This window comes from Dromiciops gliroides, chromosome 3 (assembly GCF_019393635.1).
Source record: "Dromiciops gliroides isolate mDroGli1 chromosome 3, mDroGli1.pri, whole genome shotgun sequence".
In the NCBI taxonomy this organism is placed as follows: domain Eukaryota; kingdom Metazoa; phylum Chordata; class Mammalia; order Microbiotheria; family Microbiotheriidae; genus Dromiciops; species Dromiciops gliroides.
In genome coordinates, this window is record NC_057863.1 from 231,798,627 (window position 1) to 231,824,556 (window position 25,930).

Consider the following 25,930-nt stretch of genomic DNA (forward strand, 5'->3'; position numbering starts at 1 on the left):
TTTCTTAGGTGGCTGAGTGGATAGAGTGCCAGTCTAGAGTCAGTAAGACCTGAGTTCAAATGTGGGCTCAGACAGTTACTTTCTGTGTGACTCTGGGCAAGTCATTTAACCTCTGTCTTAATCCACTGGAGAAGGAAATGTCAAATCAATCCAGCATCTTTGCCAAGAAAACCCCATGGACAATATAGTCCATGGGATCACAAAGAGTTGAACATGATTGAAAGACTGAACAACAACAAATATAAAAATAATGGGGCAGGAGAAGCAAGTGAGGTTAAGAAACAAGTCTAATGTCATAAAAAATCTAGATTATAGTATTTTGTAAAATAAAGGTTTGTTACCTTAAAGTATATATTATAAACATATAGAAATTTGTACTAAGAAAAATTGTATAAGGGAGAACCCCACACACACACACACACACAGTTTATAGTAAGGAGATTGAGAACATTAAAGTTCTTTAACACTTGAGAATTCATTCTGAAAACAAAAATTAAAGGCAGCCTGAAAGATTTCTCAATTTCTTGAATGCTTTGTTTGATAAAAGATTTTGTTTTGTATTGGGTTCCTTTCATTCATAAGATCTTAAAAATAGATGCACTGATCTGTATTATATGCACAGATTTCCAGGCCAAACCCCTCCCCCCAACTTCAAAGGTTTGTAATACTTTGTGTTTATACAGACTCCTTCTTTGAGAAGCTAAGAATGTTCTTCCTCCTTGATTACAATATTCTCAATAGCACCTTTACGTAATTAGGTGACAAGTGTATTACCCCTGTTTCACAGAAGTAAAATCTGAGAAATGGAAAATTTAGATCACTTGCCAGAGTTCACACAAGTTGTCAGGAACAGAGCCCTAAGAGGATTTTCAGTACACAGGTTCTTGTCTGGTTAGCTCTCTACTAGGCCATATTTTTTTCAGTTTTTGCCTCAGCAATTTTAAATCAAAGCTGTTAGATTTATAGTGATCTCTCAGTGATGTAAGGAATATTATTAACAGCGTGTTTGACACATTTTCTTGGTCCCATACGGTTAAGGAAAGGTAAACCATATAAAATTTGAAGATTGGCCAGAACATTGATGCATTGAAAATATGTACCTCTCTCACCTCCACAATTCCCTTTGCTTATTTGTTTCAGTATTTCAAAAGATATTTGATTTCACCAGTCTGAATGTTCTCTCCTGACAGAAATTACAATCTTTATACATTTCAGTTGGTGTTTTCATGAATTTACTAAGACCAAAAAGATTCCTCTTCAAGTAACTAATTGTCTACATTAATGCTGTTGAGTTTTTTTAAATTTAATTAGTCCGGTGTCCCAGAGTAGCTAGGTGATACAGTGGATAGTGTCATGTTGTGAGTCAGGAAGACTAGTCTTCCTGAATTCAAATCTGGCCTCAGATACTTACTAGCTGTTTGATCCTGGGCAAGTCACCTAACTGTTTGCCTCAGTTTCTTCATCTATGAAATGACTTGGAGAAGGAAATGGCAAACCACTCATATGTCTTTGCCAAAAAAATTTCAAATGGGGTCACGAAGAGTCAGATGCAACCAAAAAAATGACTGAACAACAATAGTCTGGTGTTCAGATGACAGACACAGTCCATTATTGAGCCCCTATCTGACACAACATTTGAAGATCCTGGGTCACTGCTCTGTACTAGTACTACAGAAGGGTGGAACTTTAATAGAACTTTCACATATTGGTTAAAATAAATACATCACATCTAATTTTCTCATTATTCTGAATACAGGAAAGGTCAGTTATATTGTGTTATAAGGCAAAGCTGTCAACCAAAATACAAAGAACAGTGTGACAGAGTTAAAAAGCCTAGATATAGTTGCAAGATATGGGTTTAAGTATTTTTGTTGTTGTTGCATTGTTTCAGTAATGTCTGATTCTTTGTGACCCCATTTGTGGTTTTCTTGGCAAAGACACTAGAGTAGTTTTCCATTTCCCCTTCCAGCTCATTTTACAGATGAGGAAATAGAGGTCAACAGGGTTAAGTAACTTGCCCACGCTCAGTGTCTGAGGCCAGATTTGACCTAATGAAAATGAGTCTTCCTGATTCCATGTTTGAGTACATGTTCTGCAAATTATAGTGAAAAGTACATTGGTTTGAGTAAGAGAATCTAGGTTTAAATTACATCTCCAGTACTCTGTATCTGTGTGAATTTAAGTAAACCATTTCATCTCTTTAGGTCTCAGTTTCCTTATTTGTAAAATGAAGGTTTTGGATAAGCTCTAGGATTCCTTCCAGTTTTACAGCCGGTCCAATTCTGGGTACTACATTTTAAGAAGAACATTAATTAGACATATCTCACATCTCAAGGGAAGTAATTAGGATGGTGCAGGGACTGAAAATCTTGCCATATGAAAAGAGCCTGAAAGACCTAGTGATATTTATGCTGGAGACATGATGTTTCAAAATCCAACACAGCTGAACTTATTCAACCTTCAGCACATGGGAAATCTGAGCTGTGTAAAGCTTTCCTTTCATAACTTCACAGTTTATATTTAAAAGGGGGATAAAAGGTACATTGATAAACATAATGACATTCTATTTACGTAAAGCTATAAGAAGAACTTTTTACTAAACACATCAGTGATTTTTTTTCTAAATTGTAGCATATTTGCACATTAATGCCCACATTTCTACAGGAAAAACCTATGTTTTAGGAAATGCAATCACACATTCAAGGGTATGTGTTCATGTGCATGATATTTGTCAGATGGTGTAGCTTGCAGTCTTGTTTTTCAAACCAGCCTCACATTTTTTCCCCTCGGAATTAAATATGCCCATAAATACTACTAAAAAAAGAGAAGTATATGTCACTATCAAGCAATGGAAACAAAATTCAGCAGGCTGAAAGGTGAATATTCATTCATTTATTTGTTTATTCTTTGAATAGTTATTGGCTATTCACTATAAGCAGGAATGTTTTGTATAGGGGTTAGGGATGAGTGGAGAAAGTTACAAAGCTGCAGCCTCTGACAACTTACACTCCACTCAAGTATATATGATGAACACAAGATAGTTATAAAAGAAGTCATTATATGCTATATAAGTGGCACAGAAAGTCATACTATGAAAGTAAAGAATCAGAGAATGATTACTTGCAGCTGGAATGATCAGGTAAGATACTATACTTTGAAGGATAAGTAGGATTTTCATAGACAAAGGCAAGAGTAAGTCAAATGTTCCAAGTGGATAGGACAAAGAGGTATGGAGGTGGAAAATTAAAATATAGGTTTAGGAGACAGTAATTAAATCTAACAGCCTGAAATAAAGGCCTTGTTTAGGAAGCTGCTAGTAGATAAAACTGAAAAGGTAACATGGCACCTGTTGGTAGAGAACCCTGAAAAGACAAGCTAAGTAAATTGGATTTTTTTCTGCAGGCAGTAGGAAAACATTAATGGTTTTTGGTAGGAGTGGCAAAATGTCCATTTAAAATTTAGTTTTAAATTAGTTCATAGGTTAATGCTTATAATAAAACTTTACTTTATGTGAGACCATGTAAGAAGGATAACTGAAAAATAATTCTTTTAAAGCACACAGATTCAAATATGTCTTACTCTGTCATTCTGCAGGGGACTCTTGCTATGAACATCTGTTCTCAAAATGGGTTGCTATTTTTGCACGTTATAAATGCTACCACACAGAAAGTAAAGTCAATTTTAATAGCAGAAGCATATGCTAATAATTCTTGTACTTGATATTGTTCCAGGATTTTCTACAAATAAGTTTCTTGCTTTTCATCCTTTGGGTTTCCCTTCTAGGGAAACATTGATTCACAGACTTGGTGGAAACACTTTAAAAGAGTATTTGTTCTTGCATTCACCACAAATTAAGTTATTGCCCAAATTGCTGTATTATATATTCCTTTTGGAATTATCAAATGGTTTGTTCATTCTAGAGGAAAAAATATGGAATTCACTCATTGAAGGTGAGACAATTTATCAGTCTAATCAAGTATAAGGACCTAACATCTTGAAATCAATGCTCAAAATAGAGGAAGAAGGAGTAGCCTTTAAAAAGTCATTAATTGGGGGCAGCTAGGTGGCGCAGTGGATAGAGCACAGGCCCTGGATTCAGGAGTACCTGAGTTCAAATCCAGCCTCAGACACTTAACACTTACTAGCTGTGTGACCCTGGAGAAGTCACTTAACCCCAATTGCCTCACCAAAAAAAAAAAAGTCATTAATTGGGGGCAGCTAGGTGGCACAGTGGATAGAGCACCGGCCCTGGATTCAGAAGGACCCGAGTTCAAATCCGGGTTCAGACACTTGACACTTACTAGCTGTGTGACTCTGGGCAAGTCACTTAACCCCCATTGTCCCGCGCAAAAAAAAAAAAAAAGTCATTAATTATGACTTTTGGAATTGTTGAGAGAAAAGTTATGTAAACTATATGTCAAACTGCTAAGTATTCTGGGTTATTAATTTTTAAAAATGTAAAACTCTTAAAGAGATTGAGTCAACTGTTTTGGGTGAACTAGCAAAACACTTTGCCTTTATGCATGCTACATTAAATAATTCAAAGTTTGGGTAAACACCACTCAGATCTTTGCTAACAATCTATTTCTTTCTTTGGCAAAAACCTTTATGCTTTCAAAGAGATTTAAAAAAAACAAACCTAAGAATAGATGGGAACGGGGCAGCTAGGTGGCACAGTAGATAGAGCACCGGACCTGGATTCAGGAGGACATGAGTTCAAATCTGGCCTCAGACACTTAACAATTACTAGCTGTGTGACCCTAGGTAAGTCACTTAACCCCAATTACCTCACCAAAAAAAAAAAAGAAAGAAAGAAAGGAAGGAAGGAAGGAAGGAAGGAAGGAAGGAAGGAAGGAAGGAAGGAAGGAAGGAAGGAAGGAAGGAAGGAAGAACAGATGAGAACATGTCTTACCTGAGAAGCCATACTTTTGATCATATTAATTTAGCTCTAAAAGAGAAAGACCCATGCAAGAAATATTTTTCCTTGTAACTGAAAGGGATCCCTGGCAGGTTAAAAAAAAGCCAGGGAATGCCTCATGGTAACTTAAGAGAAATGTCCAAGAAGTTGGCAGCTTCTACAACCTCCTATGAAATAGAGTAAGAAACTTGCCAATGTCTGATGATCGCCCTTAAATCTAGCTACCTTCCAGTAAACTACCAGAAAGCTTTATTGCTTTCTTTTTCAATAAAAGTCCCTATTGCCCTTTGAGAGCAATATTACTGCAATAGGGAAACACTTGCCAGGCTCAGGGACCAAAAGGAGAAGCTCATAAGAGATTTGTATCATTCATGATCACTAGTTTCTCTTAGAAACTGTGGTTTTACACAGTTTTTGTTTTGTTTTGTTTTCAAGCCAGAAAAAAAATAATGTCCTTTATATGGAGGCAAAGCAAGTGTGATAAAGACTTCTCTACATGTACAGGGAATAAGTAGCTCTTAATTAGAATTAAAGATAATAAGATATTATTCTCTGCTACTGTAGAAATTCTCCAGTTAACCATTCTATTCCCATTTATTTCCATGCCTTCAAACAGGCATCTACCCTGCTCTCTGTTTCCATTGTTTATTCTGTGCTATGTACCCTCATTATCACTTACCTAGACAATTAAAATAGCCTCCAAATACAATCTTCCTGTCTCTACCTCCTCCCTAAATCACCCTTTACAACTGGCACAAAATTAATCCTCCTTATGCAAAGATTCTGTCACTGTCACTCTGCTCAAAACCCTTTAATGGCTCCTTATTAAGTATTTAATAAATTCACATTCAATTATTAGCCACTCACGAACCTCAGCTATCTGGTAACACTGAAACATTCTCTAAACCACAGGTAAAATATGCCCTCACCAAAATGTATTATGCATCTTCTCTCTATATATATGTGGATTTTTCCACTGCTATGCCTTTCCTTACATTATTCTCTCTTCTTGGCATGTCCTCACCCTTTAAACTCATATCAAATTTTATATTTCATTGGTGAGGGAAGTTTTCCCTGATCTCCCCATGCTTCTCACTAGCTAATAATGATGCCTCTTCCCTTATATGTCCTAGATAACATTGTGATTCTTTCATATGCTGATTTCATATTAGTTTTTTTCTTAGAGTTATTTGGCATATTCAATCTCTACCTAATAAGTTGCAGATTTCTTGGTGAGGGGAGAAAAGTTCGGTGGACGCTTGATTAAAAATTTTTAATTTCTATTTCTTATTATTCTGAACTTGAAAAATACCAACAAAAGTGAATAATTTCATATATGCAAAGAGTATAAAAAGGATTGAAAATGAGAAAATAAATTTCTATTGCATTGTTTTAAAGTAGATCATACATTCAATCTATTGGTTTTAAATTAAAATTTTAATTTTTAAAAGTTGTGTTTGTCTTTGTTTCCCTCTGAAGTACCTTCTGTTCTTTTCTATGTATTTAAAAATTCTTTAGTGGTGTTCTTTTCTTCTTTTATGGGATCACTTTCACTAAATCCCTTCTAACATTTAAAAAGTCCTCACTTGTAAGAATAGATGAGCAAAACAAATCCACACCTTGGCCATATCAAAAACATGCATGCTTCATTCTGCACAGTGAGTCCACTGTCTCCCTGAAAAGAGGATCGAATCATGCTTCATCATCAGTATTCTGGAGTCTTTCTTGGACACTGCTTTGATCAGAATTCTAAAGTTTTTCTAAGTAGTTTTCCTTTACAATATTGCAGACTATATAGATTGTTCTCTTGATTTTGCTCACTTCACTCTGCATCAGCTCATGTAAGTTCTCCCAGATTTCTGTGAATTGGTCCTTTTCATCATTTTTTACAGGGCAAAAATATTGCATTACATTCATATATTGTGATTTTTGCAGCCATTAACTAATTGATAAGATATCCCCTAGTTTCTATTTCTTTGCCATAATAAAAAGGGGTTGCTATGAATATTTTTGTACATGTTAGTCCTTTCTCTTTCTTTGGTCTCCCTGGGGTGTAAAGCTATTAGTTATATCATTCGTAAAAGGGTATAAGCAATTATACTAAATTACTGATAGTGACTCTGAGGATATGTTTACAAATTGCTTTCCAGAATAGTTATACTTTTTCAAAGAGCCATCAATAAAGAATTAGCTTGCCTATTCTACAGACCCTCCCAAAACTGTCATTTTCCTTTTTTTTTGTCATCTTTGCCAATCTGATGCATATAAACTAGAACCTTAAAGATGTTTTCATTTGGATTTTTCTAATTTTAGATAATTGAGAACATTTTATATGGTTACTGACTGATACCTTGTTTATTTGACTACTTGATGAATGGCTTTTGTTCTCACACATTTAGATCAGTTGCTTTATATCTTGGATATCAGACCTTTATCAGAGAAACATTGTAAAAAATTTTTCAAGTTAATTGTGTCCCTTCTGATTTTAATTGTCTTAATTTTTGTATGTGTGCAAAAGCTTTTCAATTTTATGGACTTAAAATCAATTTTTTCTTCTGTGACCCTATATAATCTTTGCTAGTCAAGAAATTTTTCCTTATCCATAGTTGCAAAAGGTATAGCAATTGCTGCTCCTCTAATTTGTTTCTGTAGTGACCTTTTACAAGTAGGTCATGCATGCATTTGGAGTTTATTGTAGTATATGGCATAAAATATTGCAAATACTACTATTGACTTTTATTACAATTTAAAACTTAGTATTACTAGACCTCCTACCTTTCCACTTTTTTTCATTATTTCCCTTGAGATTTTAAAATTTTTGCTATTATTTTGTCTTGTTCTACAAAGTAATACTTAGGCACTTTAATTCATGTTAACACTGAATTTTTTAATTAACTTGAGTAAAAACTTATCATTTTTCAAATTGGCATGGCACCAACCACCAGCAATTAATATATTTCTATTTTTAGGTCTGTCTTTATTTCTCCAAAGATTGTTTTATACTTTCACACATATTGTAAGTGTTTTGATGGATATTATGTATATTCTGTAGTTTCTTTGAATGTAATTTCTTTTTTTATTCCTTCCTATTTAGTAGAAGCTGATGATTTATGTCAGTTTATTCAATATTACTCCTGCTATTTTGCTGATGTTATTCTGTTGATTTTTTAGCTAACTTTCCTTCTTATTTAATTGGTGTATGGAACTCTTGAGTGAGGAAATTCCTTTAGCATATGCAAGCTGGCAACTTAACTGCAACTCATACCCTTGAAGAGTTGTCTAGGGCACTCAGACAGCTAGGTGGTACAGTGGATAGAGCACAGGCCCTGAAGTTGGGAGGGCCTGAGTTCAAATCTCACCTCAGACACTTACTGGCTGTGTGACCCTAGGCAAGTCACTTTAACCCCAAATGCTTTAAAAATCTGGGGCCATCTCCAATCGTCCTGATATATATCTTGCCACTGGACCCAGATGGCTCTGGAGTAGAAAATGAGGTTGGTAACCTTACACAGCCCTCCCTCACTTAAATCCAATTGCAAGTCATGACATCACCCTGATGTTGTGGTCCATTTTGGGAATGAAGGACAAACCACAACAACAACAAGGTACTCAGAAGTTATATAACTTCCCCAGGGTCACGTAACCAGTCAGAGAGGGGTTTTAAGCCTAGGTTTTTGTAACTTTAAGGGCAGCTCTTTGCTGCCCCACTCCATGCCACCCTGCTGTATATCTTACTCTTATAAAACATTCAGGATGTTAATTTTTATCTTACCTTTTTTGTTAAATTTATCTATGTCAGAAAGGGACACATTAAGGTCCCCAATGATTACAATTTTTCTTTCTGTTTCTCCCTTTCAACCAACTTTTTTTAAGTACTTGGATATTATGCCACTTGGTGTATATATATTAAGTATGAATATTATTTCATTGTTTATAAGTAAAGTAGCCTCCCTATTTATATCTTTTAAATATTTATTTTTCCTGTTGCCTTGCCTAAGATAATTGTTATTCCCATTTTTTGTAGTTTATCTGAAGCTCAAGTTCTCATTTTATGTGTCAGAGGTTTCCTAAAAAAATACATATTGTTGTGGGGGCAGCTAGGTGGCACAGTGGATAAGCACCAGCTCTGGATTCAGGAGGACCTGAGTTCAAATCCAGCCTCAGACACTTGACACTTACTAGCAGTGTGACCTTGGGCAAGTCACTTAACCCTCGCTGCCCTACAAAAAAAGAAACAAACAAAAAATACTTAAGAAAAAAAAATATATATAGTTGGATTCTACTTTCTAATCCATCCTGTCTTCATTGCATATGTTTATTACATTCATATTAATAGTTTTTTATTAATTTTGTATTTTTCTCTATCAAATACTCATGCAGGTTTTATTTTCTTTGGTTTCTCTACCCACTTTCTACAAAAAAGAGGGTGATGAAAGAAAAGGAATATTCAACATTAGTGATATTTAATTGAAGCAATCTTCTATTTCATTGCTCCTTTCACTCTTCCCCTCACTCAGATTAGACCATTGGTTCTTGTTTTTTCTGTCTTTTTCGTTGTTTAGTCATTTCAATCATTTCCAACTCTTTATGATCCTATTTGGGTTTTTCTGGAGTGGTTTACTATTTGCTTCTCCTGCGCATTTTGCATATGAGGAAACTGAGGGTTAAATGACTTTTCCTAGGTCACACAGCTAGTGTCTCAGGCCAGATTTGAACTCAGGAAGATTAGTTCTTTCTGACTTCAGGCTGCGTACTCTACCACTGTACCACATAGAGGCCCATTTCTTTCCTTTTAGTAATCTACCCTCTGAAAGTAAAGTTTGTTTTGCCTATAAATATTCCCTCCTTGACTTTCTCCTTCTTAAACCCTTTACTCCTCTCCCCGCTGTTCATATCTGTTTACAAGTTGAATTTTATGTATTTCTATACCAAAGAGAGTGTGTGTGTGTGTGTGTGTGTGTGTGTGTGTGTGTGTGTGTGTGTGTGTGTTTTCAACTCTTCTTTGTCTGGCTCAGATAAGAATGAAAGTCTCCCTCTGCCACTTCTTTACATTTATGTAATCTTTCATAATTTCAGCTTTGGTGAATTTTTGGTTTCTTTCTAGGCGTTGTTCAAGTGCCCCCTCTTACACTATGCCTATTTTCATGATCCATTGTTATTTTTTTAATCTCTCCCTCTTGGTTATTTAGTATTACCTTGTATATGCTTTGGATTTACTTAGTTGTGCATATGTTATATCTCCTACCTAGAATATAAGTCCATTGAGGGGAGGGTTGTTTTTGTTTTTGTCTCCATATCACCATACCTAGCATAGTTCATGGCAGATAGTGCTTGCTAACTATTTGTTGAACTGAATTGAAAATGACATGTTAGGACTCTTTCCTGGAAGCAGGATGTAGTAGTGTGAGACGCAAAATGATAAGTGAACAAGATACTGTGCAAGTGCTTGCTTACATATCTGTTCCCTGTCTTGATGCTATTTTAGGGCAAGGAACACAAATAGTGACAGATAAAATTTTGATTTTCAATCATTCTTCAGGATCTCAAGGGGAACTTAAATGTACTATTGATATCATCCTGGGCTAAGGACACAAATAAATTCAACTTTATACCTAATATTAAAGGATCTGATTGATATCTGTCTGTATCTTTGTAAATAACCTTTAGAAGCTTACCTGAGTTTTAGAAATACTCAGCTAGAGTGAGATGAACAGAACCAGGAGAACATTGTACACAGTATCAACAACATTGTGTGTTGATCAACTGTGATAGACTTGACTCTTCTCAGAAATACAATGGTCCAAGATAGTTCCAAGGAAATCATGATGGAAAATGCTCTCCAAATCCAGAAAAAAAAAAGAACTGTGGAATCTTGATGCAGATTAAACCATACTATTTCTACTTTTTTTTGTTTTTCTTTTTTGAGATTTTTCCTTTTTGCTCTGATTCTTCTTTCACAGCATGACTAATGCAGAAAGATGTTTGATGTGATTGTATATATACGACCTATTTCAGATTGCTTGCTGTCTTGGGGAGGGGAGAGGGAGAGGTGGGAGGGAAAAAAATTGAAACTAGAAATCTTATAAAAACAAATGTTGAAAACTATCTCTACATGTAACTGGAAAATAATAAAATACTTTTATGGGAAAAAAGAATATGCCTGGGATATTACTTTAAGCCATGCTTTTAAGCAAAGGGGTTAAATATACTATATTCCCGCAGTACTCCTGAATACAACTCAAAACACAATAATAGCTAATATTTATAAAGCACTTCCTACGTGCCTGTTACTATGCTAAACACTTTAAAGTTATTATTTCATTCAATCCTCACAACAACAACCCCAGAAGGTAGGTACTATTGTTTTCCCCATTTTACAGATGAGGAAATTAAGGCAAACAGAAGTTAAATGACTTGCTCAGGGGCCACACAGCTAGTCAGTGTCTAAGACTGGATTTGAACTTGGGTTTTCCTGATTCCAAACCCAGAACTCTATCTAGCACCACCTAGCTGTTCATATGTAAGAAGTTTTAAAATTGTTAAACAATTTAAACAAAACATGGATAATATTACATTCTAAAAGTAAATCAATGTGTGGCCAGAGGGATGTATAGATTAGTGACTCCATTTCTATTTGTGTTTAACACCACTAATCTAGAAACTTAATATATAGACAATGACTACACATAGCATGTGCTTACTAAATGTTTATCTTAATTGAATTGTTTAGTTCCTAAATAAGAAGGTATCAACACAAAGTTCAACTTACCAACATCCAAACCAGATAATGGTCATTCACAAGTCCTCATATGAAAATCAAGTTATACAGGTTTGGGTCTTTGCAGAGGTCAATGAGAGGAAAATTATAATGATAGTGAACAATATACATAATTACTCCAATACTGTAAAGGAAAATGTGGCTAAGAGTCATCTGAATTCAGATTAATTGTAATGACCAATCTTGGAACTGTAGAAGGGATGATGAAATACATATCTGAAGAAGCAGAGGACTACAAGATAAAATGTTGCCTACATGATCTGACAGTTTCACTGTATGGGTCAGTTTTACATAACAATTTTCCTTTTTTTAGGGAGGGGGCAGGTAATGCACCCTACCCTGTTACATTAAGGAACAAGTATGATGTAAGAACAAAAGGCCTCAACAACAACAACAATAATGATAAATGTGGTCAGGATTAGCTGTCTTACACAATACAGACTAGACAAATTTTCATGAAACCAGGCTTCTAGGACCGGCAGATATAGGAGAATATTGCTACTTTGAACTTCTGCACCTTCCTCCTAAAACAAACAAAACAAAACTCCTCCACAGACCACCTGGCAAATATCTAACTGGCCACTAGAGTTGTCTGGATGATCTAGCTTTGTAAATAATGCAATCTGCTTCCATATTTAGAGGTTTCTCAGACTATAGGTCTCTGGAAACACATGCCTATGGAAGAGGATTGACAATATTAATGAAACTGTTTACAGAGTTTGGTCAAGTGTACTCTTTTTCTTCCTAATGAGTTTTGTAGAAGTTACTCAACAAAAATGTTGTCTTAAGGTTAAAATCATGTGTCAGGGTTGTTTATTTTTTCTTACCAAAATACACGAAAGGGCCTTTACTTGGCTACATTGTGCAAGAAAAATCCAATCTCCAGTGCAATTTTGTGATAAGATTTATGCTACTATTGAGTGCTTTTTAAAAAATCACAATGTTAGCACTAGGAAGGAGGGCCCTTAGAAGTCATTTAACTCAGAAACATCAAACTCCAATAGAAACGGATACCTGCCGGCCACATATTGACTTAGAGAACCATAAATTAACATCATGTATGTTGTATTATGTTTTATTTATTTTGTTAAACATTTCTCAATTGCATTATATTCTGGTTCAAACTGGCACTCAGAAGTTTTCAGAGTTGCTTGTGGCTTGTGGAGTTTAACTCATCTAATTAGCTTTCATTTTACATATAAAGAATCTAGGAAGTTTACATTAAGTCCTATGTTAGAGGCCTGGAGCTAGAACTCAAATCTCTCGACTCATTCTGCAGGATTCTTTGTACTCTGTGCCATTGTTGGTCCCTGAAGATGTCATTATAACAATGTGATTTGCATGATACTTCTGATGAAAAGAAATGCATGTGTAATGATCAGAGACAATAACAAGAGTGACCCAAGTCACCTTAAAGTTTACTATGAGAGAAGCATACAAATATATTAGGGCAGATTATGAAGAGTCATTTCAAAAAGAGGGTTCTCACCTTTATAAATTCCATTACTTCCTCCATGGATGTCTCCCTTGTCCGTCACTTCCTCAATGTGAGCTCCTTGATCAGAGGTAAAGTACACCAGTGTCTTATTTGTCAATTTCTTCTTATCTAGAGCTTTTAAGATCTGCCCTGAAGAAAGAAAAGACCCTCAGGTTTAAAACAGCTCATTTCACACAAAAGAAACAGGCATGTCTGCCCTTATTAATTTGTCACCTAATTTCCCAAGAAAAAAGAAAATGCATTTTTATGTATAGCAACTGGCACCATGCTGATCACATTAGGAGACTAACATGTGGAGCTAGAGGCAATCAAGAGAGTTGTTTGATTGCTCTAGGGTTTCCTGGAGTATTGAGCAAGATTTGCAGTCATCAGACCTAAGAGTTTAAAAGTCTGTTCAATACAGTTGTTTGATCTTCACTGACAAGAACCACAGAATGGTCCTGCAGAATATTCAAAAAAATTGCTCTAAGAATTGGTCTCATCACTTCATAATATTTCTGAGAGACATGCTATATGACTGAAATAGAATTATTGCTGTAGATATCTAACCTATGGAATTATGCCACCAGGCTTAAAATAACAACAATGAAGAAACAAAAGAAAAACAATTCCTCCCCTCCCCCATTAAACAATTATTATTATTTTTTAATTTTTGTGGGGCAGTGACTTGCCCAAGATCACACAGCTAGTAAGTATCAAGTGTCTGAGGTCGTATTTGAACTCAGGTTCTCCTAAATCCAGGGCTGGTGCTTTATCCACTGTGCCACCTAGCTGCCCCTAAACAATTATTTTTTAAAGGCTCTCTTTTGTTTGTTTAGCTTGTGTCACCAAATGTGGTTTCCCTTTCCCAGAAATTCTAAAGGGGACCATCCAGTCCCTCACTTTTCATTTGGAACACTTGTCATATAAATTTTCCTCATTCTGAAAACTTCCTGCAGCCACTGATAACTCTTTCCTCCTTTCTTCTTCTCTTGCTCACCAGAACTAAACATAACAATCCTAATGCAGGAAGAGAGAAAAGCAAAGAACTATGAAGGTAACTACTCCTTCAGATGCAACAGCCACAGCTACTGAAGACTCAAAAAACAGTTCTTGTCACCAAATTCCTTGGCACTATCAAATAGGTAATCATCAGAAACTGCTATGATTTTATCAAGGAAAATGACATTAAAGAAGCATTACCATCTGCTTTGCCTCTTGACCCTACAGACTGTTGTACTTGACTTGTAAGTGAAACCTTCCATCTATATTGCCTCACCCATTAGAACGAGAACTCCTTGAGAGCAGGAGCTGTCTTATATTTCAGTTTGTATCCCCATAACTTAGCACGATGCTTTGCATATAGCTAAGTGCTTAAGAAATGCTTTTTTACTCATTTTTCTTTTAACACCAATGCCTCCATACATCAGTGTACCTCTTTGCAAAGGTCTGGAGTGTAGACAAGGTGCTAAGTCAATATATAATCATTTGGGAATGATACAACACGGATGATTCTGAAAAAAAACCTCTAATTGCCTCTTTCTTGTGTTTCTGCAACAATTTTTGATAATAATTAAATCACGCATAGCATGCCCTGTCTGGTGCAATCCCAACCTATGGATATTTGGTGAATCTGCTTCTGAAAGTTTGTGGTGATGTAGAATTGAAGGTGCCCAGCACTAGTGGTCACTCTGATAGTAAAGTGGCAGAGATGAGAGTCAAAGTCAGGTCCTCTCATTATGAATTGAGCTCTGTTTTCACTAGATCATGCTGTCAAAGGCAGGTTTGTCTTTGATGGCCACAGGATAACCACAGTGTCTGATTTTGAGGTCTTGCCTAACACTATGAAGTTTACAGATGAAATAAGGGCAGATGGGATATTACCTCTTCCAAAAAAGTTAGAAGTAAGAACACCAATACCTACAACTAGCATCTTCAGTTTAAAAAAATACCTAGGCATCTGATGCAGAACATTTTTTTGCCACCATGATGAAGCAAGTGTCACAACAGAAAAAGATGAAACAGATATTTTCATTTATTTGCACAGATGTCAAAACTTCCTAAGGTGTAGGCATAAAGGCAGGGACTGGACCTGTTATTTAACTTTAATGGGAATGCCAGACGATGAAACTCTTGTTTACTTATGCAGATGCTGACATTTAATAAAATACTCACCACATAAATCATTGTCTATGTACAGAACTGTGATATACAAGTGACAGGTTTGGCTACCTTGGTAAATGATATTAAGGGATGTCATGCTTTACTGTTAGACAAAACACATATGCAGATTGTATGCAAAGTTATCTGGCTCCATCACCAATTAAAGCTTTATTCCTTTGAAAATGGCAATTAGTTGTAATAGCAAGAAGCTATAGCAAATTCCCAACATCTCAAACATTTCTATTCTCAAACAAAATAGTCTCTCTCTCTCTCTCTCTCTCTCTCTCTCTCTCTCTCTCTCTCTCTCTCTCTCTCTCACCAGTTTCTTAGTTAAAAGCATGCAAGATATGGTGGGTAATTCAGGAGCATGTTTTTATCATAATTTTATTTTCATTAGTGTTTTTCAAGGGCATACAACCATGCACCTCCATTCAGAGAACAAATCACCTTTCATATTTTCAGAAGTACCATGGCCCAAAGTACATTCTGCATAGGGACTAAAAAAAGAAAAAAGTTTGCCTTTCAAATGCAATTTAAATTTTCATCCCACATAACCACTTTGTCCCATTTTACTACTCTACTTCTCTTTGCTCCATTTAAGTTTTCCTTTCCTTTATACTTCTAAAAATTGTCTCTAGGCCATTTTAATCCCAAAACTGTCTTTTATGCTGCATTTACTATACCCGTTTTATCCTTCTACAAGTTGCTACCACCCTCCCCACTCCTTAGCATTCAGGATCTTTCCCATGGATTCCACCGTATATTTAATAATGGATATTTACTTTTCTTGCTTTCATCTGGCTTTCTTAGTAATTGCCTAAATCAGATGATCAATGCTATGGTAGCTAGAAGGTTAAGCCTTTCAAGAATAGAGAAAGCAGGATGGTGGTAGTGCTTGTTGAAAGTAGATTGGTCTCTATAGGTTTAGAAATAGCCTGGCTAGTTTCAGTGTTCTCAGGTAGAAAACCATAACCTAATTATTTTCCCTAAGCCTTTTATCTCTGGGAATATAAGATGGAGAAAAGATAAATGGCACGAACACAACAGGAACCAGACATCAATGAGAAGCCCTAGAAGTTCACAGCAACATCATACTCTCTAGCCCCACAGGTTCCGGAATAATAGTATGGTGAACTCAGTCACTCAATACATATGTGAAATAAAGACTTACCAAGGGCCGAATGGTTGTATTACACATACACAAGATATGCCTAGCTATGCCAAGACAATTACAATGAAAGTAAACGATGACATACGTGAGATACCCTAGAGCAGAAATGTCAAAATCAGGGCCAAATACACATAAAAGTCCTGAGTGTAGCCTGAACCAGACTAAAATGTAAAACTACAATACGACATAATGCTACCTTGTTGTTTTCTGAGTTAATAACAGCTGACAGGCATCTGTTTCATTTGAATCTGATGCCTCAGCCCTAGTGAAATGTATGCTATTTAGGGAGGGATTATGGGAAGAGCTAATGCCTGGGAGATATAATGAAGATAGAAGATAGGATCAGCTTTTATGAATATGAAACATCGTATTTCCAGAAGAAAGAAATTTTTATCCTATTCTACTCTAAAACTTTGCTTCTCATGGTTGCTAGCTAGATCTATATGGACTAATAAACTAGATAAATTAAGTTTTCTTTTCTATTATTTCTGACTGAGTTGAATAACTCACATTTTTCTAGCACTTTAAGGTTTGTGAAGCACTTTACACACATTGTCTCATTTGATCCTCACAGAAACCCTATGAGGTAGTTGCTATTATTATTACCATTTCATAGATTGAGGAAACTGGGGTCAAAGATGTGAAATGATTTTTTAAAATTATATAGCTAGTGGCACAGTGGATAGGGTGCTGGGTCTGGAGTAAGGAACAATGAAATTCAAATCCAGCCTTTGATACTTAGCTATGTGACTCTAGACAAGTCATTTAACCTATGTCTGCCTCCATTCATTCCACTGTAAAATGGAGATAACACCTATCTCCCTAGGTTTTCATGAGGATTACATGAGATGATATGTGTAAAATACTTAGTATAGTGCCTGGCATATAGAAATACTTGTTTCCTTCCATCCTTCTTACTTTCCTTCCATCCTTTACTCTCCTTCCCTTCTTTCTTTCCTCCCTCCTTTTCTTCCTTCTTTTTTCCCTTCATTCCTTCCCTCCCTTCCTTTCTTCTCATCTTCCTTCCCAGTCTTCCTGAATTCTTAGTCCAGAACTCTGTTCACTCTGTCATGCTATCTATTACACTCAAAGGAACTAGCTTACATACTACAAACAAGAATATGGAGGGCAGCTAGGTGGCACAGTGGATAGAGCACCGGTCCTGGAGTCAGGAGTACCTGAGTTCAAATCTGGCCTCAAACACTTAACACTTACTAGCTGTGTGACCCTGGGCAAGTCACTTAACCCCAATTGCCTCACCAAAAAAAAAAAAAAAAAGAACATGGAATATTTGTCTATAGGGCTGACAGTGGTAGAGTTCCAGAATGCTTTTAGCATTCTTTTATATGAAAGATAAAATCGGAACCTCTTACCTGCTAGGGTCTTCTTGCTGTAAGTTATGCTTTCTAAGCTTAGAGTGCATTTAGAAAGCTGGGAGCATATTAACCATTTAATTTTTCGTAAGACTAATTCCATAAAGCCTCACTACACTCTCCTTTCTCAAGCTTCTGAAAGGAAATATCCTTTGGGAATGATTTTCATCTGCTATTGCATTCTTGGTCTCAAAGCAATCTATTTAAAGCCTGAGAGATCTACAAATGTTATTTTTCCAGGAAGGTTCTCAAAGTATGATGATACCAATTTATACAGGATGATAGTCCTGTGCTATTGATTGTGAACTGTGGGATGGCTTAAGAATGAGCTGCTTTATTTCCATAACTTTCTCATGTTGTTAAGCTCAATACAACAAATAGAAAAAACAATATCCTTTGAGAGTGCTTACTTATTTAAGAGGCAAAACCAAGTAAGACCCTATGAAAAATGATAAAAAAATATCTTAAAACTTACAGAGAACTTATGCCACTTTTTCGAGATTTCCTAAACAAACTTTAAGAGCCCAGAGAGCAGCTAGGTGGTGCAGTGGATAAAGCACTGGCCCTGGATTCAGGAGGACCTGAGTTCAAATCCTGCCTCAGACATTTGACACTTACTAGCTGTGTGACCCTGGGCAAGTCACTTAAACCCTGTTTGCCTCAGTTTCCTCACCTGTAAAATGAGCTGGAGAAAGAAATGGCAAACCATTTCAGTATCTTGGCCAAGGAAATCCCAAATGGAGTCACAAAGAGCCAGACCCAAGTGAACAATAACAGAGTTATGAATTTGTTTTTTAGGGTAGAGGAGCTATTCATTTTTTTGGTCAGTAGCTGTGATTTCATATGCATAGGGAGCTTCTGATGAAGAGAATCCCTCTACCAATCCAGTTTAATAACTATTCTATGACTCAGAACTTCAGAAAGTTGCCTGGAACACTGATAATTAAAGTGACCTTCCTAGAATGATTCAGGTAATATATGTATCAGAAATGAACCAAGGTTTCTTTGGATCAAAGGCCAGCTCTCTATCTACAATGCCAGGCTGCTATTTAAAATGTTAGTTAGAGAAATTAAGTTTTTCCTTGGCTTCCAACAGCAATATGGTGACTCAGATAGTCAAAACATAGCAGTAGAATCTATTCTGAAGTGACTATTTTAAATGCTGAAATGATCAGGTTAATACAGAAAGAAAACTCACAATTTTCTAGAACAATCACTGTGCAAAAGTATGAACAACTTACTTCCTGTCTTTATAATTTCAACTAGGACTACTTCAAGTACTAGATGTATTATGAGGGCCACATGGACTGCTCTTAAAGCTCTTTTAAAGAGAAAATAAACCCATCTACAACCCACAGGTTATAGCTCAAACGATTCAGAGAGAAATACACTGAGGATTATGAGGTATGAAGAGTAACTGAGCCCATGGTGTTGGCTCCTAATTAGCACAAAGTAGCTTCAGAGGATCTAAGATGCCCTGGATCTAGGGTGACATTTTATTATTTTACATGGGCTTAAAACATAACTTCCATCTCCACCTTGAAATACATTTTAGTACCATACAGAAATTAAGTTTGATATTCCCTACATAGAAGATACATAAGCAAAGACACAGTCTGGCTTCATTCAATTAATTCTCCCTGAAACAAATGCTCAAAGTTTTCAATATCTTTATCTTATTTTTCTTCATGAATATGATGTTTAAGAATATTTAAAATCTGGTATTTGCAGTCATGTGATAGAAACAGCTGAGATGAAGTTAAGGTACTTGAAAAGACGGAAAAAAAAGTTTTAACACAAAATTAATACTGAGATTGTGTTTTGCATTAATGATTCATGAGCTGAATATGAGTCAGCAAGGTAATGCTGTTTTTGTTCTGTCTCTTAAAAAAGCAAGCAATAGGCTCTGGTACATGAAGAGAATCCATGAAGTAATTTTCTCATTATGCTTATGTCACACATACCTCATTGGATGTGAGGCTGAGGGTACAGCTAAGAAGGAAAACACGATCTCTCCTCTAGCCTCTACCTTTAAAATGTGGATATTGGTGCAGCTAAGTGGCGCAGTGGATAGAATTCTGGCCCTGGAGTCAGGAGGATCTGAGTTCAAATCCAACCTCAGACACTTGACACTTACTAGCTGTGTGACCCTGGGAAAGTCACTTAACCCCAATTACCTCACCAAAAAATAAAATAATATAAAATGTGCATATCACCAACCAGGACCAGCTATACCTTCTCTCATCTCACTGCACACTCCCTACTCTCCAGTCACTGTTTTCAACTACATCCCTGCAGAAAGCTTTCTACTCACACACATGGGGTACAGGGAGAGAAAAAATAATGACTGAGTGAGACCAAGTGACCCAAAAGCCTAGCCTTTTCCAGATAGTAAAGCTGGTTCTCTGACTGGTTTTAGTCTAACAAGGAAAAGAAAAAAAGGAAAAACCTAAATCCTATTTAGTTTTGACTATTAAGAAGCTTATCCAAAATCAATAAATCAAAGCTATAAGATTTTCTCTTGATTTAACTCTGTCCCCAGGATCTTAGCATTTTTAGACAACAGCTCAAATCTTGGTCTTTTCTTTATAACAAAAACAAACACTCTGTATAACAAAAGCAAAAAGACCCAAGGAAAAGATGCCACGACACAAGCTACCAAGTATACTGGCTATTGCTCTACTTGAGGAATATTAAAAACCTATGGAGAGAGAAGAGTAAGTTCATCTGCAAATAATTATGCTCCTTAGCTCAGAGCATCTGCCTTTAATGAAGCTGGCTGAGACACAAAGTTGTTCTATACTAAGAAACCCAAGGTACAAAAGGAAAGGGAGGGAAATCATAGTAATGAGGTTGTCTATGCTACCACCCAACCTACAATACTAGAGGTTTTGGGTAATAGATTAGAGATATTTGCCCAGCCCCAAAGCTATCTTGTAGACTGTAATTTGGCTCTACGAGGAAAATAAAAGTTCCTTTACTACCATGATGTAATAAATATTAACTAAAATACAGAGAGCAGCTGCCATGAATATTTTCCCCTGGTAGATGTTGTGGGGTACATAATATCAGGGTGTAAGCATGAGAGGATATCTAAAAGGAATGGGCTACTCTGAGAAGGCAATGGGGCACCTACCTTCCCCTTAGGACCTCCTCAGATCTGACCAAGGGGGCTGCTTTCATCTAGGGCTATTGTGTATGACTTGAAAATGTGGAAATTTATTTTGATTTGGGGACCCTACCTTTAGGCTGAGATTAGAAAGCCTTAGACTTTCAGGGTCTCTTCCCCTCCCCCTCTGCTGCAGCTGAGCCCAAAAGCCCCATGGGCTGTACAAGACGCCAAGTCAGACAGCTGCGGAGAAAAAAGCCCCCAGCTCCCTCCGCCCTGAGCGGAGGTATCTCAGAGATGCTGGGCTCTGGCGTAGCCTGTGCTGAGGCACGTGAGGCTTGAGCACACCCCGCCCCCACCAGCCACAGCCCTGACTGGCAGATTAGCTTGGTCTGTGGGGGCGCAGGAAGCCCAGAGATTTGAGTGAAGAGAAGAAAAGGTATATATAGACCTGGGAGTGAGATTAGAAAGGAGACAAGGGGCAGACTAGAGAGGCTGAGAAGAGGTTCGGACTGACAAGAAGAGGTCAAGAGGCAGCTGAGGAGACGGCAAAGAGTTGGGGCTAGAGACGGGGCTACAAGGACACAGGAGAAGATGAGAAGGACTAGAAACAGGGAAAAGAGAGGCCGAAGGGCAGACTGACGGAGCAGACAAACAGAAGGTCGGTGAGAGAGAAACACGGGTTCAGTGGTGGCAGTAAGGAGGAGAGGAAAGTTAGAAGCAGGGGGATTTACAAAATGAAAGGGTACAGGCAGAGTTACAAGAAAGTAGCTGAGCAGGGAAAGTGTAACATGCCCTGAGGCTGGAGGCGGCTAAGGCCCTGATTGTATTAAAAAAAGTTCTAGGCACAGCAGGGGGGAAAGAGAGGCAGTGGAAAGAGATGCACCGCAATGCAGTCAGGTTGTACATTTTATTTCCTTGTATTCTTAATTTTAAATAGTATCTCATAAATAAACTCTGCTTTGATTATTTAGTTAAGAGGCTTCTTAATATTTTGCTTATCAATTTGGGAGTGGAGCAGTGTGGTGGAACTTTTTAAACGGCCCACATTAAATTAATAGCAGTCAGATAGCCAAATAGTCAAAAGTCCCCAGTTTAGTCATCCACAGTTCAGTCCCCCCAAATTAGGCCTAGTTAATAAAATATTTCCACATTTGAATGGCGACCACAGCAGGACTTATGGCCCAATTATAATTTTTCTAAATTTATCATTTTTCATATAATCATAATTTTTCATAAATCCAAAATTATATATCTAATTTTTCCAAATTAGATATAGTTAATAATTAATTTTTTTACAGAAAGCATTGGGGAGTGAGGCTCAATATGGAATACAGTGGCCGTGGGTATAACATTTATACCAGATCAGAACCTCCTAGAAAATATGGGCATGTTAAAAAACAAAATGTGTATCAACAATGGATTTTTGCAGATGAACACCATCACTTGTTGAATCTAGTTCTCTACAGATTCCCAGGGTGCTAGGTGGCACAGTGGATAGAGTCGAAAGGCTGAAGTCAGGAAGACCTAATTCAAATCTGACCTCATATTTAGCTCTGTGACCTTGGGAAAGCATGACTTAACTCTGTTTGCCTCAGTTTCCTCATCTGTAAAATGAACTGGTGATGGATGCAGGAAATTAATCCAGTATCTTTACCAAGAAAACCCCAAATGGGGCCATGAAAAGTCAGACACAACTGAAATGAATGAACAACAGATTCACATGGTATCTCACCACAAATACTCAACTTGTATGTTGCTAGCTCACTCTTTTTTTCTGGCATTACTCAGAATCTTGAACCTACAAGGGCTCCCCATTTCTCAACAGCTGAAGCAGATAATTCTTCATTCCCTTCATGGCCTTCAAGAGTGTCTCTACTCACTCCATGTCATTGCCAGCCATACCATTCAAGAAGCTGCTGATGCCACCATCTGGGACATTATGAGTGTCAGATACAGTTATTGGGCCTGAATCCAAGAAGACCCGAGTTCAGATCTGGCCTCAGAAACATCCTAGTTCTGTGACTCTAGGAAAGGCACTTAACCTCTGTTTGCCTCATTTTTCTCAACTATAAAATAAGGAAAATAATAAAGCCTACCTCCCAAGGTTGTTGAAAGCATCAAATGAGATAACATTTGTAAAAATTAATTAATTAATTAATTAATTAAACAGATAGATAAATGAATGGATAAATAAATGAATGAATGAATGAATTGATAAATAAATAGAAGTGCTTAGCATATATAAATTTTAGCAGGGGGAAAATTCCTTTCCCTCTTCCCCACTGAAGTTTATCCCTTGCCTCTGTACCACATTCACAAATATATAATTAATCATATCATATAAATAATCATACTTATATATATGATTAATCTCAATTCAGAAGCCCCCAGTTCCTCAGCTGCTCCTCTCAGGGCCTGAAATCTGCTGCCTGTCTTTCCTGCTGGAGAACTGATATTGCTTGTTAAAAAGAAAAACAATTTAAAAGTATGCCAGGATTGCTGGACCTTTAGCAACACTGTAGTCAATAACCGATACCCACATTTCCCTCATTACCATCCTGAACCATTCAAGGCAGGTCATCATTTTCACCAAACACAATCTCCATGGTATATACAATCTATTCTACATCTGTCGGGGGAAGAATAGATTATGCCTTTCAGACCCTGTCTGAGCAGCATGGCACATTTATACCCTCTAAACTCTCTAATATCCTCGTTCTAGCATTTATTAGGATCAGAAATTTAGAATTGGAGAGGTCCTTAGAGATCATCAGATCTAGCCCCCTTGTTTTGTAGATGAGTCCTACAGAGTTTAAGGTCACAGACTGTAAGGAACAAAGCTGAGGTTTGAATCCATGCCCTCTCTTCTCCAATTCTAACACTCTTTTGACTGTGACACACTATGCACATGTTATGAAATCTGTCCTCCAGGACCTGTTGCCTCATGCCATAACAGCCTACTTAGATGATATCACTCTTCACTTATAAAAGCACCCACAGCCATGCAGTCCTGTCCTGTCTTCACCAGTACCACACCTCTGCATGTACATACAAAAGTGTCAGTTCAACAGAATAGAATCTCTCACATAATTGATGGGCTATCAGGGAATGAGAATGGATCCGCAGAGAATGAATGCAGTGTTATCACTGATGGATCCCAAGAATATATAAGCCAAACAAGAACTACGGGGCTTCATGCAATTTTTACAGAGATATATCATGAGATACTTTTCTTGTTGGCTCTTCTCAGAAACACAACAGAGCATCCCAGGGCATTCTTGTGGACAGAGATCTCTAAGCATGTATTACAAAAATTAAAAAAGGAGTTGACTACTACATTGTCCCTGGCACACTCCATACCCCAATGCCTACTGAGGATGGAAATATACATTTCTAAGGTAACTATAGGTTATCATTTATATGAGGCAGCTAGATGGCACACTTAATAGCTGAGTGACCTTGGGCAAATCATTTAACCTCTGTTTGCCTCAGTTTCCCTCACCGTAAAATGGGGCTAATAGTAGTACCTACCTCCCAGGGTTGTTGTGAGGATAAAGGAAGATAATATTTGTAAAGTGCTTTGCAAGCTTTAAAGCTCTATTTAAATGCCAGCTCTTAATATTTTTATTATTATCATTATTATGTCTAGATTCCCAAATTGACAACTTACTATGATTTTATGTCAATATCCACCCCCTAAAAAAAAAAAAAAAACATGGTGGCAGAGTGCAATTACACCACCCAAGCAGAAATAAAAAAACAAACTGGTAAACATTCAGCAACAATCAGTTTGAAGGAAAATAATACCAAATCATTACATATACAGAGTATTAGACTTTATAGTTTCTACTTTCTATCTATAATCTAAACCAATACCAGATTTGGTGGACTCTATTTTTTAGGAAGTTCAAATACAAAATTGAATACCTCCTTAAAAGCCAGAGCCAATGAGCAGATACTTTACCAGGAAACCAGATCAGTTATTTCAGTCATGTCTGACTCTTTATGACCCCATTTGAGTTTCTATGGAAAAGATAGTGGAGTGATTTGCCATTTCCCTCTCTAGTTCATTTTACAGATGAGGAAACTGAGGAAAATAGGGTTGTGATTTGCCCAGGGTCATATAGCTAATAAGTGTATGAGGCCAGATCTGAACTCAGGAAGAAAAGTTTTCTTGACTCCAGGCCCGGCACTCTATCCACTGAGCCACCTAGCTTCCCATAAACCAGATTAAAAGGGCCATTTAAAACAATTCTGGTCACCCCTCCACCAAGAAAACACATTTTGCTAGCTCTTACCAGCTCTTGTTATGTAACCATAGTTCTGGCAATGGATGATAATTTGGGGTGACCTGTAGCCACCCAATATAATCTGCAGGCTTTCTTAGAAGCTATTGACTAGCATACAAAGATCACTGATCATCACCAGTAGTTTGAGTATATGTGTGCATGTATGTATGTATGTGTGTGTATACATATATACTATGTATACATATCTATGTATACATATGCACATATACTATAGATGTATGCATGCATGCATGCATGTATGCAAAACAAGGTCTAGACTGACCTGTTTAGGATAGAGACTTTAAAAATCAACATGAAATCATTTTTAAAATGTTTATACCCAGTATAATGCATGACTAAGGTTAGTAGTATAAGGAAAATCTTAAGAATAAGATGCTATGCATTGTACCACAACTCAGTCACTCAATAAATATCTATTAATTTCTTAATATGTGTCAGGTACTGTGCTAAGTGCTAAGCATACAAAGAAAGGCACACATACACACATTAGTCTCTGCCCTCAAGGATCTCCCAATTTAATGGGCAGAGACAACAAGCAAACAAACAAGCTCTATGTATTACGAATTTGAAATAATCATAAGAGGGAAGGCAGGAGAATTTAGGGTGATCAGAAAAGGCGTCCTATAGA

At 36.8% G+C, this 25,930-nt stretch overlaps 1 protein-coding gene across 2 annotated transcripts in view; it reads right to left on the bottom strand.

The window, feature by feature from the left end:
• The window catches only part of STS (steroid sulfatase), a 194,579-nt gene that overhangs the window by 45,687 nt on the left and 122,962 nt on the right, over positions 1-25,930 (bottom strand). For both annotated transcript variants that reach the window (XM_043997917.1, XM_043997918.1), the window contains one exon: positions 13,186-13,323. In XM_043997917.1, the coding sequence (XP_043853852.1) occupies positions 13,186-13,323 (138 nt within the window). The remainder of the gene's footprint in view (positions 1-13,185; positions 13,324-25,930) is intronic.